Raw genomic sequence first — 15,911 nt, 5'->3', positions numbered from 1 at the left:
GAGAATGTCTGTCTGGCTTCTTGATATAAACATTAAAGAAGCAAGAAACTTTATTACACAATAATCTTAGAATTTAATTTAGATAATTAAACTGAAAGATATAAATAATTCACAGCACGTGGCTGAAAGGTCACCAGTTCCTTGTTCGAGGATCCAGAAGATGGACTTAAAATGGAGTCATTTTACGGATATTTGAAGATTTTTAGTATGCTAATTGAAAACATCTATTCCAAATTGACAATGCCGTTTTCAAGTACGTTTCAGACAGCCTTGTCGTTGGGTCCAGTTTAGTTTATTTGTTGTATAGATTTCGTTTCCTCCAATTTAATTAATCGAAAGACATTTATACTCAAATATCATCCGAATCTAAAATGGATGCCAAAATGTTCGACATCACCAAAGCAAGCGATTTCATCCTAATAATCCGCTATCTAATCTCCAGTCTTGGCTGAACGCCACATAAAGAAAAACATTTGAGACCCACAAATAATGCATCGCTATCTAAAGACATTTCTAGTAGACTGTTGTGTCGTTTGAGTAATTCAATCAGTCATTTATACGATATACCCATTCAGGGTAAAAATTTAATCTCGACATTACGACACGTGTTACGAAAACCGGACCATTTCTACGAACACAGTAAATCCCATCAACAACATTCCTAACAAATTCATTTATTGTCTATAACACTCCCCAGTCTTCTCCTTCTCTTCCTGATGATCTTGGATAACGTTCGTTTGCTTTGTTTCTTTTTTGCTTTCCTGAAAGAAAAGAAGAATAATTTTTAGCTTTCGGGGAAATCCGGACACTGTTTCCTCCTCTAATTCTACAAAACTTGTTGATTTATAAATAAATGATGTGGTCCTAACAGATTGATATCATTGTTAAAATGATGACAATCAACAAAATGTTGAGCCTAATCAAGAACAGAAAATCTACATCTTGATTTCTGTAAACTATTCAGTAAGTTCAGTAACATTTTGTTTGAATATCTAAGCTTACTAGACTAAGCCATGTTATTTTTATTTATTTATTATTTCAAAGCCAGCTTGTCCCATTAAATCATTCTAGTCTCATTAAAGGTACCTTATTTATTGGAATAACACTAAGTAAACGAGTCGTTCATTTTAATTTCGGAAGCATCAAGATGACCCTTTAGCTCCCGAATGTCTAAAACTGTTTCTACGTTGCAAGTGTGTGAAACGCTGTTTGGCACTCTTGTACCCCTGTGGGGATATCGCGGAGGAAACAACGAAGCACTATGTGCGATAAGAAGATTCCGTTTCGCTGACATGGGCGCAAATGTAAGTTTAATTCCTCAACTTTGACTTAACCCTGAATTTTCTCATTTATCAATGTTATATCAGTTTTTACAGCAAAAATATGTCGCCATTTATTCGAGCAGATAGCGTACGAATCATGCTCCTCCACGTGGTGAAATTAGTTGGCAAAGAAGTTATAATACTTTTTTGAGTTTGCCAAGATGATCTGCAATTCAATGAGAATGTCTAGTTTCAATTTAATCGGCCGAATTAAAAATGTTGGTTTTGAACATTTCAAAAAGTTTCGCCAAGACTTCTTGATGCAGCTAAAGATCAACAAACTGCGCTGCGCTGTTGACGGGATCTGCATATCACTTGAAAAAGTTAGAAATTGCTTTTTCGACGTTGTTGCAATTCGATGTTTGTACTCAAGAAGCCATCGAAACACTGCAGCTGGTCATCAATGCTTTCTGACATTGACGAAGAACAAGCCTAGCAAATTCTTTTGAAACGAAGATTCCACACGGTCAAACTCCGCAATAAGCATATATCTATAAAACCGCGTCCATAATGCTGCGTTTTCTAAAATGCATAACAAGATGGCAAGCAGAAACATTTCACAACGAATACGTTTGATAACAAAGCACTCAGGGAATTCTTTTATCGTGCAAACATTAGGATCACAGCCTTGTCAATAAAAGACGATGTCCATTGGATACAAAAGATCTTGCTAAAAGGACGTGCTAAATTCTCTTTCGACACACTTTAGAGATTTTGCATATGGCCTCAACTTACGATTATTTCTCCCCTTATTCGGTGCATCAAAAGTCAGTAAATCTTCAGGCTGTTCCTATCTACCCTTTGATAGCACGCATGTGAGAAAAACTCCTAAAAATAGGTTTATGATTATTTAAACAAGCTCCGCATAGGTCTTCTAAGAAAATCATCCAAGAAAAAGCTCCCATGGGTCAGCTGCTAAATCGGTCAAAAATCGGTCTACCTGGGTCAGCTGCTAAGATAACGGTCAATATTTTCTTGATTTCTCGTCTTTTTCGGCCCTCCAAAAGTCGCTTGATATTTGTTTTCCATGGCGGAGTAGGCAGGTTTTGCTTGCCCTTTGCTCTGTATATTTGTTCCAGAAGCTTCCTTCCTTCGTCTGCAAAAACAATTTTGATGGTATTCAAGATTGGCAAATGATAAAAAAAATTGAAAATGTCAATAAATACATTACATAATCTAGAGCAAAGTAACAGAGAAAAGTGGAAGAAAAAGCTTATGAATGAACTATATACGACGGTCCTGTTTTGGCTTCGTCTCTACACTTCTACAGCTAAATATATGTTTTTTATAAAATATCGAACGTCATTGAGGCGCTTTCGGTGAGAATTTCATTTGCTCGCCAGGTGTGCCTAGACATAATCGCTTTTCTGGCAGTCAAAACGACTTCTTTTTTCAAGCCAAAGTCATTGCTCAAACGGATTGTGTAGAAATATCGACAAATGCTGTTGTTTTTGTTTCTTTGACGCAAAAGACAGAAACCCATACGACTATAATCGCAGTAACTGTGACGGTCACGAAGTTACAAGGCTAGAAATAGCCAAAGTCTCTCAACTTCGCCTGTTCTTCATTCATTTCTGAAAGAGCTATTCTTGTTTGCAACCATTAAGTTTTATAAATCACCAACCTGAATTCTCGAGGCAAGCTCCGCTTTGAATATTTTCTTTATCATGACTCGATATCTTTATTAACGCTGCAAAGGGATAAGCCTCCCATTCACTTTTATTCGGACCGCCAAGGAACTCTTTTGGATGTTTGTCCTCCATATTTTGGCAAATCACGCTAAGATGACATCCTTTTCGAGCCTCAAGCACGTACTGTCCATCCGATTTTCCAATACCATAATCACGAATTTGTTCACACGACTTTGGGATGTCTACAATTGAACCAAAATTTTCAGCATTTTCAATACTTAGTTGTTTTAAAGGATGGTTGGCTAATTTAATTGATTGATAATTTTGGCAAGATCGCAAAGAGCTTTCGCAAACAAATAGGTAGGAAATAAAAGGAAAATTCTAAACCTTTTCGTCAAGATAAAAGATTAACTTTAGAGGTCAAATTTTGATTGAGAGTAGTTTGCAGTACTAATATCTTTTAAAAGGTAGTCTCTATTCGGTGACGTAAAAATGATAGATTCAACTTATACCTACTAAAAAAATGTTATAACTTGTTAAAAAATCTGTTTATAAACCCTTTTTAAAATCTGAGATGTGACTTTGTCAACCACACATAATCAGAAAGCCATGACATACTCCTTAAGGGTGTGTTATTAAGAAAAAGTGTAATTCCAAGGTGGTGCCTGAGCTTACAAATCAATCAAAACAGCCTCAGTGATTCTAAATACCTTTCGGTGCAGTCACAAACTCGAAACTTGGTTCTGCTGGCTTTGTCGTCATTGCTGGCGCTTTTGTTGTAGGTGTAGGTGTGCTGAAGTTGTTTGCCTTTGTGACGTTTTCTTGGCTTATTTGTGTTGTGTTTCCCAGGGGCATTGGTGACGTTGCAACTACAATTAAGGAAAAAACGAGCTGTATTTCGTTTTTGGGAAGAGAGAGAGAGAAGGATATCTACAAGAGCAGTGCGAGAAACTACAGCTTATATCGAGCAAAAGAGGACAGGGATGGCAGGAAATTTTCAGCAAGGTAAGAGATCGATATCATTCAAATCATGTACAGGTTTGATGGCATTGAATTTAGTTTTATGAAGATTTTAATGTATGGTTACACACTATACAGAATTTGCACAGGCAGAATGACAACAACAATAACAATATCAATGACAGTATGGCGAAGAGAATCGAAACGAATTACTGAAAGTCTATCTTCGTATCTATCTTCGTACAAGCCTTTCTGTTATTACGTACCAAAAGTGTGCGAGAATTGGAAACTCACCAATATTTTGATCCGTTGCACTTGAAGTTGCTCTATCTGGCTTCTCTTGCATTTTGGCCGGTGAAAGAGTATACGGGGATTCTTCATCTGGAAAGAGAAAACATTTCAAAACTGTTGTTCTTGAGCAAAAAGCAATTCCAATACTCTCAGTTTTAGCAAGGATAAGAATTTGAATTGACATCGCTAACTTAATATTTAATACCTGTTTGTCCTAAAATAATAATCATCTGTGCATTATTTCAATATTTTTCGTTCTAAACAGATATATCAGGAGCCTAAGGCTACCAAGAATGTGACTTGGACGCACTTGTTTTTGTCTCTATAGTAGCTAAGAATAGGTCTGGCTGGATATTCATCTAAAGATAAGAGAAGTTCAGTCCCCTCGCTCATAAAGAGGAGATCAAAGCAACATTGCTCTCGTGGAAAGTCGAGCACGACCATCTGGACAATTAACACGATATTTTGGTTGCAGTTAGATAATAGTAATTTCACTGCTTTTACTATTCTTCATACTTGTATTTCATTGTCATAAGAGGTTACATGATAAGGTTAAAAAAAATAAATGTATTTCATAATGAGGCCTTCTTGTTCATTGTCGCTAATTAGCCGTCGCAAAAATTGCCCCTTTCCATTCAGGGATTTCATTCAAAAAACAAAATGAGATGTTTACTGCATCCGTCATTTTCTTATTTTTAGCGAATATTTTCTCACCTGCAACTGAGACCGAATCTGGATAAACCAGCAACTCTGCAATAACTCCATTTTTAGCAACTTTTTTCATTGTTTTTACCACTTCGCCTTCGTTATTAACGTACAAAAGATCGAAATTCACTCCAACCTTTTCCATGGTAATTGCATACGTGGTTTTTCGCGGTGTTTTGCTGTAACGAACGAGAGGTTTAAAACCCAATACTGACAGAGTATTTGCTAGTATAACGAGTGGATCAAAATCTTTTTGTAGAAAAGATTAAATTTGGATGGCGTTTTGTTAAACTATACTATGTCCATGCTAGAATCTCTTTTCCTCGTGCAAAGCTTGTCAGAATAGAATTATGGAGATCTAGTTTAATAAGGGTTTCAAGGCCACCGATTGGTCAAAACATAGCTAATCAGTCACCTATTTTCTCCTACTAGCTTCATTCGATCAATGGCTGGCCATGCGATTTTTAATACTCTTAATAAATTCAAGGCTAGATATCGCTTTCGTGTGCAATCCATGCAATAAATTCAATACAAATTGCTCCTGGTTTGCTGATTTAAAAAGCATCTGTGTATCGCGTCAGCTTAAACAAGTCATGTCGTATTCCCACATTTTAATTTTAATGCTTTCACCAACCTTAGGCCAGTTACTTTGCAAATAACATTGAGATGATGGGACGAATATGTCTCTTCAATCTAAAAACACAAATTGAAAATACATTGTAAATAAAAGACTTTTCATGAATTTACGTTAAGTTCTGTTTGATTTTATTCAATACAAAAAACGCTGTATAACAAACTATTTTCACCTAATTTCTTTTATTCAATAATAATATCGAATTTCTCGTGTTATTCTCTCGTGCGACTTTAAAAATTGACAAATTCCCCTATTCTTTCCCTACAGAGCGCTCTAGAAATCATTGACACTGCACGTTTTGTCAATAATGTACTGATATAATATCAAAAGCATAAGTCCCAAAATTGAGTCCTGTCGTATTTAGAAACATTGCTGCCCGCGTTTAGATCGATAAAAATTCCTGATTTAAGGACAACTAGACTCAACAGAAACTTCCCAAAGAACTGTTTTTTTAGTTATTCCCCTATCAAGAGTCTTCTTGTATGATAAAATAAATTTTAGGGCAAAATTGTGCAGTAAATACTGAAACAGAAGGGCCTAAATATATATTTGTAGCTTCACGCTATTTGGTGTATAGCACAGAACGGTTCTATACACATAAAAGGTGTACAGCTTCGGCTAAACGGTATCTACAGAACATATTTTTATGATGCCGAAGCTAGCCGAAGCTTTGATTCCGTTGATCCACAGTTTAGAGGTTCAAATAACTCCGGTTGAAAAGATCGCTTGCCTGTTCAGTGCTCAAGGGCAAGGCTTTCCTTGTTCACACTGAGCTAATTTCATTCCAGCTAATTGTCGGAAAGCTAACTTACTTGTTCCTATTCATATCTATTTGGCGACATCCTAACCATGTTTGCGAACAGGTTGAACAATTTTTTGTAAGAAAAATTAGCCATTCGTTATTATGTAGAGGAACTTTCTACAATAAGCCAAGAATTAACCTTTTCGTTCCATCATTTACAAATTAGAAGAAGAGTCTCTCCATTTCCTATAACGACGATTATTGAATTTGTTGCTATTTTTGGTACGAAATTAAACCAGAATTTTGATTTTCGTATTAAATATAAATGTTTGAGGAGTTTACAAGAAGAAGCAAATTTTCTCGGTCAACCGATGAAGAAAATCTCAGTCGGTGTCTGTCTTTTTCTTTTTACTCGGTGTCTGTCTGTCCTTTTGACTTCATCGTTATCAATAGACTAAAGTTTCCTATGACCTATTCCTCTCCCAAAGTGCAGAAAACTATTTAATGTGTCATTAAATTACTAAAACCAGAACACGCAACTTTCTTTATTCCCGCATATAATCAAACTTGTCGCTTTTTCCAAAAATATCGTTGTAATATGATTGTAAGTGCAAATAAAATTCAAAATCTTCACAGTAATCCTCATTTTAATATTTAACGTACCAGATTGTAATTACAGTATGTAGATTAATTTTTAAAGAACAATTCCCCAGAACGCTACCTAGATGTCAATCCATCATTTGCAAAATATTAAATTTTCGTCAACAAAGTTGGTTGAATTTCACTACGGCAGGAGATTCGCCTCGAGTAGAAATATGTAGCAACTAACCGAATGTTGAATATGTTCCTTCAGTACTTTGTATGGAAGGCTGTTTTCGTTGTCTAAGAGTGGGTGCCATGTTTGCTGAAGAGTCATTTTGCCATGCAAAGCATGTTCTACAGTGTAGAATGAAATAGATTAGGTAAACTGCTGCTCAGCAAAGGAGCGTGAATATTACCAGACAAGAAAGCTATTTTTCTACTAATAGGCATCAACAATTTTTATGATCTTTGCTTTATTATATGCATCAAATCCACGTAACCCTGTTTATAATCATAAAAATGTAAGCACCAGAACACCTTCTGGGCGGTGAAACATTTGATCAAATATGAACAACAATATTATTTGTTTTTTGCATTAGACAAACACTTAGTCACAATTTTGAACAGATTCATTTATTGAATCCTTTTAACCTAACTTACGTGAAGATGTTGTTATGATTTGGTTTCCAGTTATAGCCTCTGGTTGGAGCTGCGGAGGAGCTTCTTTTACTTCTACGGGTAAAGCAACTGGTGGCCACTTGTAAAGCTGCACTTTCGGAGTATAAATATGGGGCTTTAGATGAACCCTGAACGTTTTATCACTTGAATTTTCATTAGATGAGTCTTTGCTGGTGACAATTAGAGGTGTTGGTTCGTAGTTGACTTGTTCACTTTGCTGAATATTGAGTTGAACAGATGGCTTGCTTAACGCGCTCTTGCTTGGAGTGGCGAGTGGCCAAGACGGTTCCGGGATGTTTTCTTGACTTGAGTAGCTAGATGCTGTGTACAATGTTGCATTTTTTGGAGGTTTTTGTTCCAGTGCTGAGTTCTCAGAGGATGAGTAAGCATAATTTGGTGACGTTGCGTTGGTTGAAAATGAAATAGCAGGGGATTTTTCTTGTTGGTAAGCATTCTGTTGTTGTTGTTGTTGGTAAGCATTCTGTTGCTGTGGTTGTTGGTAAGCATTCTGTTGCTGTGGTTGCTGGTAGGCATTCTGTTGCTGTGGTTGCTGGTAAGCATTCTGCTGTTGCTGCTGAAAATAACTCGTGTTCCCCTTCATGTTGTTAAGACTTTGAATTCTCTCTGAATTCGTTTGCTGAGTGCCTGGCGTCTTTGCGTTCCAATTTTCGGCAGCAGCACCGCCTTGTGGGCTCTGACTTTCAGAGAAGTTAGCCAAAGTTTTCCCAGGACTTGAAGTTTCAAGTCTGTTGTTTGGGACACTTGCAAACTGGTTAGGTTGGTTGTCGACACGAGCTTGAGAGATAACATCTCCTCCATAATGGTAGTCTGTGGACGGCCTAGTTGCTTGCTGAGGTTTGGTTTGATTGCGATTGGATTCACTGATGACGTTGTTATTTCGCACACTGCTATTGGCATTGGGACTATATGTGACTTGCATCTGGCTGGCTTTAAAATGCTGAATCCGTTGACTGACAACACCAGCCACCATTGTCGCTACAGCTTTTTGTTCTTCGGCATTTTCTTTAGCTTCTGCTTCAGCTTGCGTCGAATGTGTGCCATTTTGATTGTCCTGTTTATCCGATAGAAAATTTTCGGCAGCTTGCAAAAATACCTCTTGAGATTGCGGTTTTTTCAATGCGGCATTTTCCTCAGTGCTGTTAGCCTTGCTTGCGCCGTACCCTAAAAATGAAGTAATTTTTTTCCTTGTGATTTCATTCCTGAACATAATTCAATTTTTTAGAGCGACAGGATTTCCGTTGAGAGACCTAATAACAGTATTTCCAAACATTCATGGAAAAAGCTGCTGAGATTACAAATTTACAGTACCGAGCCTAGTGACAGAATCCTTGCAGCTACCAAATACTGATCTGGAGGAAATCACCATGGATACTAACAGAATATGTATTCTGTGTAAAAAAGGTCAATGCAAAAATTTTCACAAGTAAATTTTACCTAAAAATTGTGATGCTCGTCACAGCGAGTGATGTTTGTTACGATTAATCGACAAAAAGAAAATATGGCAAGTGAAAATGTTTAAGTATAAAAAGGAGATATTTCCATTTGCAACTTATAACTACAAGACAAAAAGCATACAGGGCTAAACAATATTATTTGTAGTTCACATTACCTTTTGAAGGTTCTCTAGGGGCTGAAAGTTGGGGGTAAAGGATTTTGCCAAGAGTGGGTGTATCAGAGCTATCTGTAAAGTTATCATCGGTTCCCTGTGAGCCGGTGTCTGCCGAGCTGTAAATGTTGGTAGCACTTTGCTGCTCCGCAATGTTCTTTTGCAATTTCTCAAGTTCCCCGTCAGTTGTCTGATTTGCGTTTGGAGGCTGCTGTGCTAGTTGCTTTTCATTCCCCTTTTCAATTTCCTTGCTCAAATTGGGCGAAACTGGCTTTTCTTGGTTCATAACTAGCTTTCCCTCTACCTGTTCGGGCAAATCATGCCACAGGTTCCCCTCGAGCGAATTTGTTTCTTTATTCGGTGAATTTTGCTGCGATCCTCCTGGAATTGGTGGTTGCTGTTGCTGCGATATTGGTTGATATGCTTGTTGCTGGGTTACCTGACCTTGCGATAACAGGTTTTGTTGCTGCGGCGATTGCAACGAAGTTAGTTGTTGTTGCTGACTCTGTTGTTTTTGCTGTTGATAAATTGACGGTATGACGCTATCAGAAATCTTGGTCTGCTTTGGGTAGATGGGTTCAGCTGTTTCTGCAATCACATTGTTGACTGATGATGTCATATGGTCCTTTAAACCTAACACGGGCTTCACTTGTTTAACCTCACTTACTAATGGTTTCTCAGTTGGCAATGGTTTATCAGTAGCCAATGGTTTATCAGTTGCCAATGGTTTCTCAGTTGCCAATGGTTTCTCACTTGCCAATGGATTAACTTGTTGATGCTCCATAACAACGTAGCCTATTTGCTTTGAAAACTTCAGTCGCTGTAGCTTTAGCGACATGGTGGCTTCATCAGATGGAACTGAACTAGCAGAAGAAGCCACTGGCGCTGATTGAGCTATTCCTGATTGGTTTTGCGCTAATTTGGCACTTTTTTCTTTATTTGGTTCGGCTAACGGGTAAATTGGCTCAGTTGTCTCTTGCAGTGGCGTTTCTTGCTTAACCTTGTTTTTCTCAGTCTCGGTGTCATTTAAGCTCTGGTTGACTTCAGCTTCAGAGTGAGGTTTTGGGAACTCATCACTTGGACTTGGCTCTTGAATCGGCTGGTCACTTGTCACATTGTTAATTTCTTTGAAAACAAAGTAATATCGACATAAGCAACTCATACAAAGAGAAAGCCAGTATTATAAAAAAATAATCTTATTTGCCTTGTTTACCCTTTTGGAATTTTTTTAGAAAGTTTTGGTTATTGGTGAGTGGCAGAAAATCTGTTATAAGGTGAATGTCGGCCTTTAAAATTTGCTATTCTCAAAGAACAAAAATTGACAAACGGCCTGAATTACTTAATGAAAATAACTCACCATAAATTTCCAACGAATCGCTAATCACTGGAGTGTCTCCTACATTGCCTGATGAGATTAGGATTTTCAGCTTTTGTGCAGGGTAGACTTCAGCGTTAGCAAATCTGACGTACATATCCACTATGGTTTGGCCCTGAGAGCTCTCTCTATCAAGAATCAAAGAATTAAACTTAATATCACATCACCTAAGAGGTCGTCAACATACTCCATAAATGCGACATGTTATACAAACAAACGCATTTGCTTATGTTCTGTTTTATCAATATACAAAGTTCATCTAAATCAAATATTAAAAGATTTTAATGGCAAAAATTTCAAGAAGAATGTACAAATACTGACAACAATAAGTACATAGGCCTATGATCAAATTCATTGGCTTTTAGAAACGTCATTCACGCGAGCAAAATGCCGCATTAGACAATAGACCCTTACTATTACGCCCCTTTTTCAATTGCCCTATTTCATTTACCCATACCATCCCACACATTTCCTCACACCATAGTCTTTGCTCACACCTAGTAGGCTTTCTGTACTTTCGTATTCTCTCAATCCTTCGCGGCTCTTTCCTAATCCAGATGTTTTGTTTCCACTAGCAACCCGCCCATTCCAACATGTTCTCTTGATTAATTTTTATCGATGACCCTTTCTATCAATAGAATATGAAATAGGCGTCACAGTTATATACGAACCTGAAACCAAGGACTTGTGAGTTCAGATAATTTGGTGACCCACCAAAAACATCATCAAGCTGTGAAAAAAATTATTGTCTCCATTAGATATCACTTCAACTTATTCAACACCTTAGACACGTGAATATAGTGCAGCAAGCACCTAAAAAATTTAGACGATTTTTGTTTAAAAAAGCTGGCAGACACATTGATTTCATTAAATTTTTCTACAAAGCTGAACCGTTGAGATCCTTTTTCCAAGTCTTATACACCCTAATTCATCTTGTAAATTCTGTTACTTTTAAAAAGGATGATTTCATTACAGGTGCTCGCTTGGATCAAAAGGTACTCGCTTTAAAAGCTGCTCGGATCAAAGGTGCTCGGTATCAAAGCTACTCCATATAATAGTTGCTCGGTTTCGAAGCAGCTAGGTTTCAAAGCTATTTGGTATCAAAGCGTCTCGGTAACAAATCTGCTCTGTACTTACCGACTGTTCGATATTGCCACTCAGCAAACGGTAAGGTGAAGAAAATGTTGCCAGAAACAGCGTGTTCCACCTCTGGTAAAGTTGGAAGGAAACCTTTATTTCTTTGTCTAGAATAAAGCCAGGTCAGCAATGAGCACAGTGTAGAAAAAAGTAGGTTATGTTACTGAAAGTTGCAAAGGGTGCGGCCCACTGTGCCCCCTTCCTTTTTGAGGAGGCCTCTTGGGTTTGATAAACATTATCTTATTTGAATGTCTAGTTTTCTGGGTAAAGCACAATCAAAAATTAAAAGAGACTGCATTCGTCGATGCCAAGTCCAACATGCTTAATCGTGACAGCATTCAGTTAGTCTCAAAACATAAAAGCCAAGATCGATACCATGCTTTAAAATGGTAGGTGTAAATGCGAACTTACAGTTTGCAGGCAATACAACTTTGTGCTTCACTTTTTTAACAGCGTTGACTTTCGTTAAGACTGCTGGGTGCAACCGCAGACGAAGTCCTTTAGGATAATTCCAAGCTGGGAAATTCACATTCCCATTTACGATTTCTGAAATCAATAAAAGATTTGAGCAATGAATGTGCTCAAGAAATACAAGGGATTTGATAATTTTATCAACCAGATACGTAGTTAGTGCTCCATTCTGACGTCATAAAATCATAAAAGCTCCTCCGGGTGTATTTGTTGGGTGTTTGGAAAGCATAAAAAATACAGCTTATCAGACAAATCAGCGAGACACTCGAAGTGAGACAAAATAATCTCATTAATGGGCTGAAAATACATACTTATAACTTTGAAATAATTCTTGAAAACTTGCAGTCCAGAAATCCAACCAGATGCCACGATCCCTTCAATGTAGTGCAAAGGGTCCACCTCCGTCTTGAAAAATTTCATAGAAACATCTGCCAGAATGTTCCATTTGCTGGGCCTAAAATTCGACAAAATCTACTGTGAAAAGGAAAAATTAAGCAAAGCAATTCTGATTATGCCTGCTGCTGTAATTGCAATTATGCATTCGCTACGTAGCCTTAGCAATGTCAGTTCTTTTTTACATCAAATGCATGACTCCTTAAGGCAAAAAATATTTGTTCATTGGGCAAAATGTAAGATTTGGAAAGAAAAATAGTCGAAGATACTTAATATGTATACGCTGAGACATATAAGCGTTTGATGACCTATTTTCAATTTTTTGATCGCTATTTCAACAAAGAAGAGAATTTATCAAGTTCAGAGGTACCACCTAATACCAACATGTACAGATATCAAATCTGTTGCACATATATATTTTTATAGCCATCTAATGACATTATCACTACTTTTGAGACGACAAAAAGGTACCTGAATCGTAGGACATTCGCCTCTAGAAAGTTCCTGTTGTCAATAAGGGCGTTCGATATCTACAAATTCAATAATAGCAATCATTTAACATAGAAATGTATTTGCAATATAGGCCAAAGGCTTTTATTAAACAAGGCATTTCACATTATGCCTGGCTGTACATACCTATATATGTAATGATGTAAAAGAGTTTTGATACGTTTTGAAAAGCATAAAATTTGAAACTGGATAAAAGTTTGTATGGAAATTAACTTAGGATTCGGAGCACAGCGGCCAATAATCTTCAGGGGAATTTTTTAGCAATAAGAGAATTCATGATTGATTTTATATATCTTCAGTAGCTTTTGCTTGCTTTTGGGAGTATGATTAAATGAACATATATACCTCGTCAACGACATTTCCGGCAAGTAGGCGAAATTGTGGAGTGTATCTGTTTGCCAATTCGTCTTTCCAATATGCTTTCAACTTTATTTCAATCCGTACATCTTGCACTGCATAAAAGAAGAAACGTGGTTGTCAATTGAAGACATTAATTGCCAAAGAAGATGTTAAGAAGATAAAAATTAGCGTTTTTGGAACATGTTTGTTACACAGAATTAGATTCAAAACTCTTATTGGGACGTGAGGGGAAACATCCTTTCATTGTATGTCATAATCAATATGAAATTCTAAATTAACAGCGTTTCTAAATGTCCAAGTAATAAAGAGCAAGCTTGAGTGGGCGTGTCGTTCTTGGGATATGGTGCTTATAATTATTCACCTTGTCCAGCAACGTAGGGTCGGTATGAGGACCTTTTACTTCTTTTGCTATGCTGAATCGGCGAAACCTGAATTCTAGTGAATATCTTCTCTAATTCTGTATCCAGATGCCTTTTAGTTCTCTTCAGCTCTCGTTCATCATGACGAAGAGCGCGGTGTTTGTGAAATCGATGACGTCGTGTTTCTATGGCTACAATTTACAAATAGGAACAGTCAACTTTAAATGAAAACAATAAAATTGGTAAGGCATGCATATAGATTACATTGTGAAGAATATGACCATTAATAGCTGTGAATAGCAAGTAAAGTAAAACGTTACGTCAAATAAGGTTTATCTAGCCAATGAATATAAAAAACATAATTGATGCGAAAGTGATACATTAATCGTCGCCTGTGCTATTTAAGTCATAAATCCCTTCACCTAGGACCTGCAGAAGATTGGTCAAATATGCATACACAATCGTCCGACATATATGCACGGGAAAAAATAAAAGAGTTAAAGCATATTATCTTATGGCACTATCTTTAATTCTAACAAATTTTTAAAAGGTCAGGGCTCAGATTCGGAGAATTCTTGGGCTATAGGAAAGGAGTGTACATTAAAACAAACTAGAAAACTACTACCAGAAAACTTTAATTTTTTAAATGAGTTGTAACGAACCTGTTTTGACCACAAGAAAATTCTACCCTGAGTACCAGCGAAAACCCATGCGCCCATACAAACGCTCCATCGACACGAATTAACAGGAATAGAGAACAGAAAACACACACAAAAATAGAGAGAGGGAGAGAACAAAAAAGGATGAAAAGGCACACACACACACTCATTGCAAAACTGCTCACGTTTGCTATAAAGATGCGCATATGGAGCAGCTTTTAAATTCACTTAATCTTTTGAGTAGATCAACCACGAAATTTTGAGTAGATCAATCAAATTTTAAGGTCACTAAAATGTGCTTAAGCACACCTTATCACAACGATAAATCCAGCACTGATTGTCGTGACTTCGATTGTGCAATTTATTTTCTAACGAAACAGCTAATTGAAATGGCACTTAGCAGCTGCAAGGTTAAGTAAGACCTCAATGATTCCAGCTCATCACTCCAATACATGACGCTCTTTGAAAAGCTATGTTTTAAATTCCTCCGTTTTGAGAGGGATGAGTTCTCAAAAGAACGTTTCATCTAATGATTTTTTTAAACTTTCATGAAAGACCCCACATGAACCCAGTAGTTGCTTTATCATCTATTCACAATCAAAGTGTGTGTTTCATCGCTTTTAAAGGTTGTTAATTTATTGGTAAGAAAATAATTCTGCGTGGAGGTTAATCTTCTGATGAAATAGTGAACCCTGCATATTACATTAAAACAGAAATATGACCTCGTGCACCATCGGCGTGAAACGTAGCGGATAGCTCGCTTGTTCACATTATACCGGAAAGGTAGGTTATTGCTTTTATATTTAAACAATGCACTTTTGCCAGAAAAAGTGTTTTTTCTATCTTTCTCCAGCATCTCTGTTTCTCTGCAACCCACCATGATGGTAACAACTTAAAATCAAGAGTTCACTTTCTTGTCTCCGAGCAAAATAATTTCAGGCTTCAAGACGCAAACACATTTTTTCTAAGAACATCATCTGACCTTCAATATTCATAAATCTTTTTTATTTTGAGGCTAATTTTATTCTTGAATTATTCTTAAACGAAACAACAAGGTATAACTGACTACGTCCATTTCAAAACATGTAACGTGAAACTTCAATTTATTTTGCTTTTCAAAAATAACTCAAATCAGCAAAAAGTTTAGTTTTTGATAGAGCTAGATCCTTAGAATATTCTCAAATTATTCTTAAATTCCAAGCCAAGATATTCTTATAAAAAGTGTGTACGAAAAAGCCTTCTTGGAAAATTTCGATTTCCGTAAGATGCTAACCTTTCGACCTAAGCGCTTATCTGTAAAGAACACGTTTAGCCTTTATTCAGGCTACAGACAAATATACTATTTCACCTACACTCTTATTTTTAAAAGAACAATTTTGAAAGAACACTAGCCTCAAAAATGGTAAAAAGTTAAGAAAAAAATTAAGAACAAGCTGTGTAAAATGTAATTTTGCACAATTTTTCATCTAAAAAAA

General features: G+C 36.8%; 1 protein-coding gene across 1 annotated transcript in view; it reads right to left on the bottom strand.

Moving 5' to 3' along the window:
* Positions 1 to 5: 5 nt before the first annotated feature.
* LOC135686532 (uncharacterized) overlaps positions 6 to 15,911 on the bottom strand; it is an 18,041-nt gene continuing 2,135 nt past the window's right edge. The window contains exons 3-20 of the mRNA XM_065202781.2: positions 13,780 to 13,968; positions 13,404 to 13,510; positions 13,020 to 13,078; positions 12,467 to 12,609; positions 12,096 to 12,230; positions 11,685 to 11,791; positions 11,219 to 11,277; positions 10,530 to 10,675; positions 9,176 to 10,297; positions 7,528 to 8,727; positions 7,115 to 7,221; positions 5,544 to 5,602; positions 4,919 to 5,088; positions 4,208 to 4,294; positions 3,664 to 3,822; positions 2,947 to 3,195; positions 2,263 to 2,418; positions 6 to 761 (exon numbers count right to left, since the gene is read on the bottom strand). Coding sequence (XP_065058853.2) covers positions 682 to 761; positions 2,263 to 2,418; positions 2,947 to 3,195; positions 3,664 to 3,822; positions 4,208 to 4,294; positions 4,919 to 5,088; positions 5,544 to 5,602; positions 7,115 to 7,221; positions 7,528 to 8,727; positions 9,176 to 10,297; positions 10,530 to 10,675; positions 11,219 to 11,277; positions 11,685 to 11,791; positions 12,096 to 12,230; positions 12,467 to 12,609; positions 13,020 to 13,078; positions 13,404 to 13,510; positions 13,780 to 13,968 — 4,334 coding nt within the window. The 3' untranslated portion in view covers positions 6 to 681. The remainder of the gene's footprint in view (positions 762 to 2,262; positions 2,419 to 2,946; positions 3,196 to 3,663; positions 3,823 to 4,207; positions 4,295 to 4,918; positions 5,089 to 5,543; positions 5,603 to 7,114; positions 7,222 to 7,527; positions 8,728 to 9,175; positions 10,298 to 10,529; positions 10,676 to 11,218; positions 11,278 to 11,684; positions 11,792 to 12,095; positions 12,231 to 12,466; positions 12,610 to 13,019; positions 13,079 to 13,403; positions 13,511 to 13,779; positions 13,969 to 15,911) is intronic.

Source organism: Rhopilema esculentum, chromosome 6, assembly GCF_057945365.1.
Source record: "Rhopilema esculentum isolate cy_ngs chromosome 6, ASM5794536v1, whole genome shotgun sequence".
In the NCBI taxonomy this organism is placed as follows: Eukaryota; Metazoa; Cnidaria; class Scyphozoa; order Rhizostomeae; family Rhizostomatidae; genus Rhopilema; species Rhopilema esculentum.
This window is presented reverse-complemented; position numbering and strand designations above follow the sequence as displayed.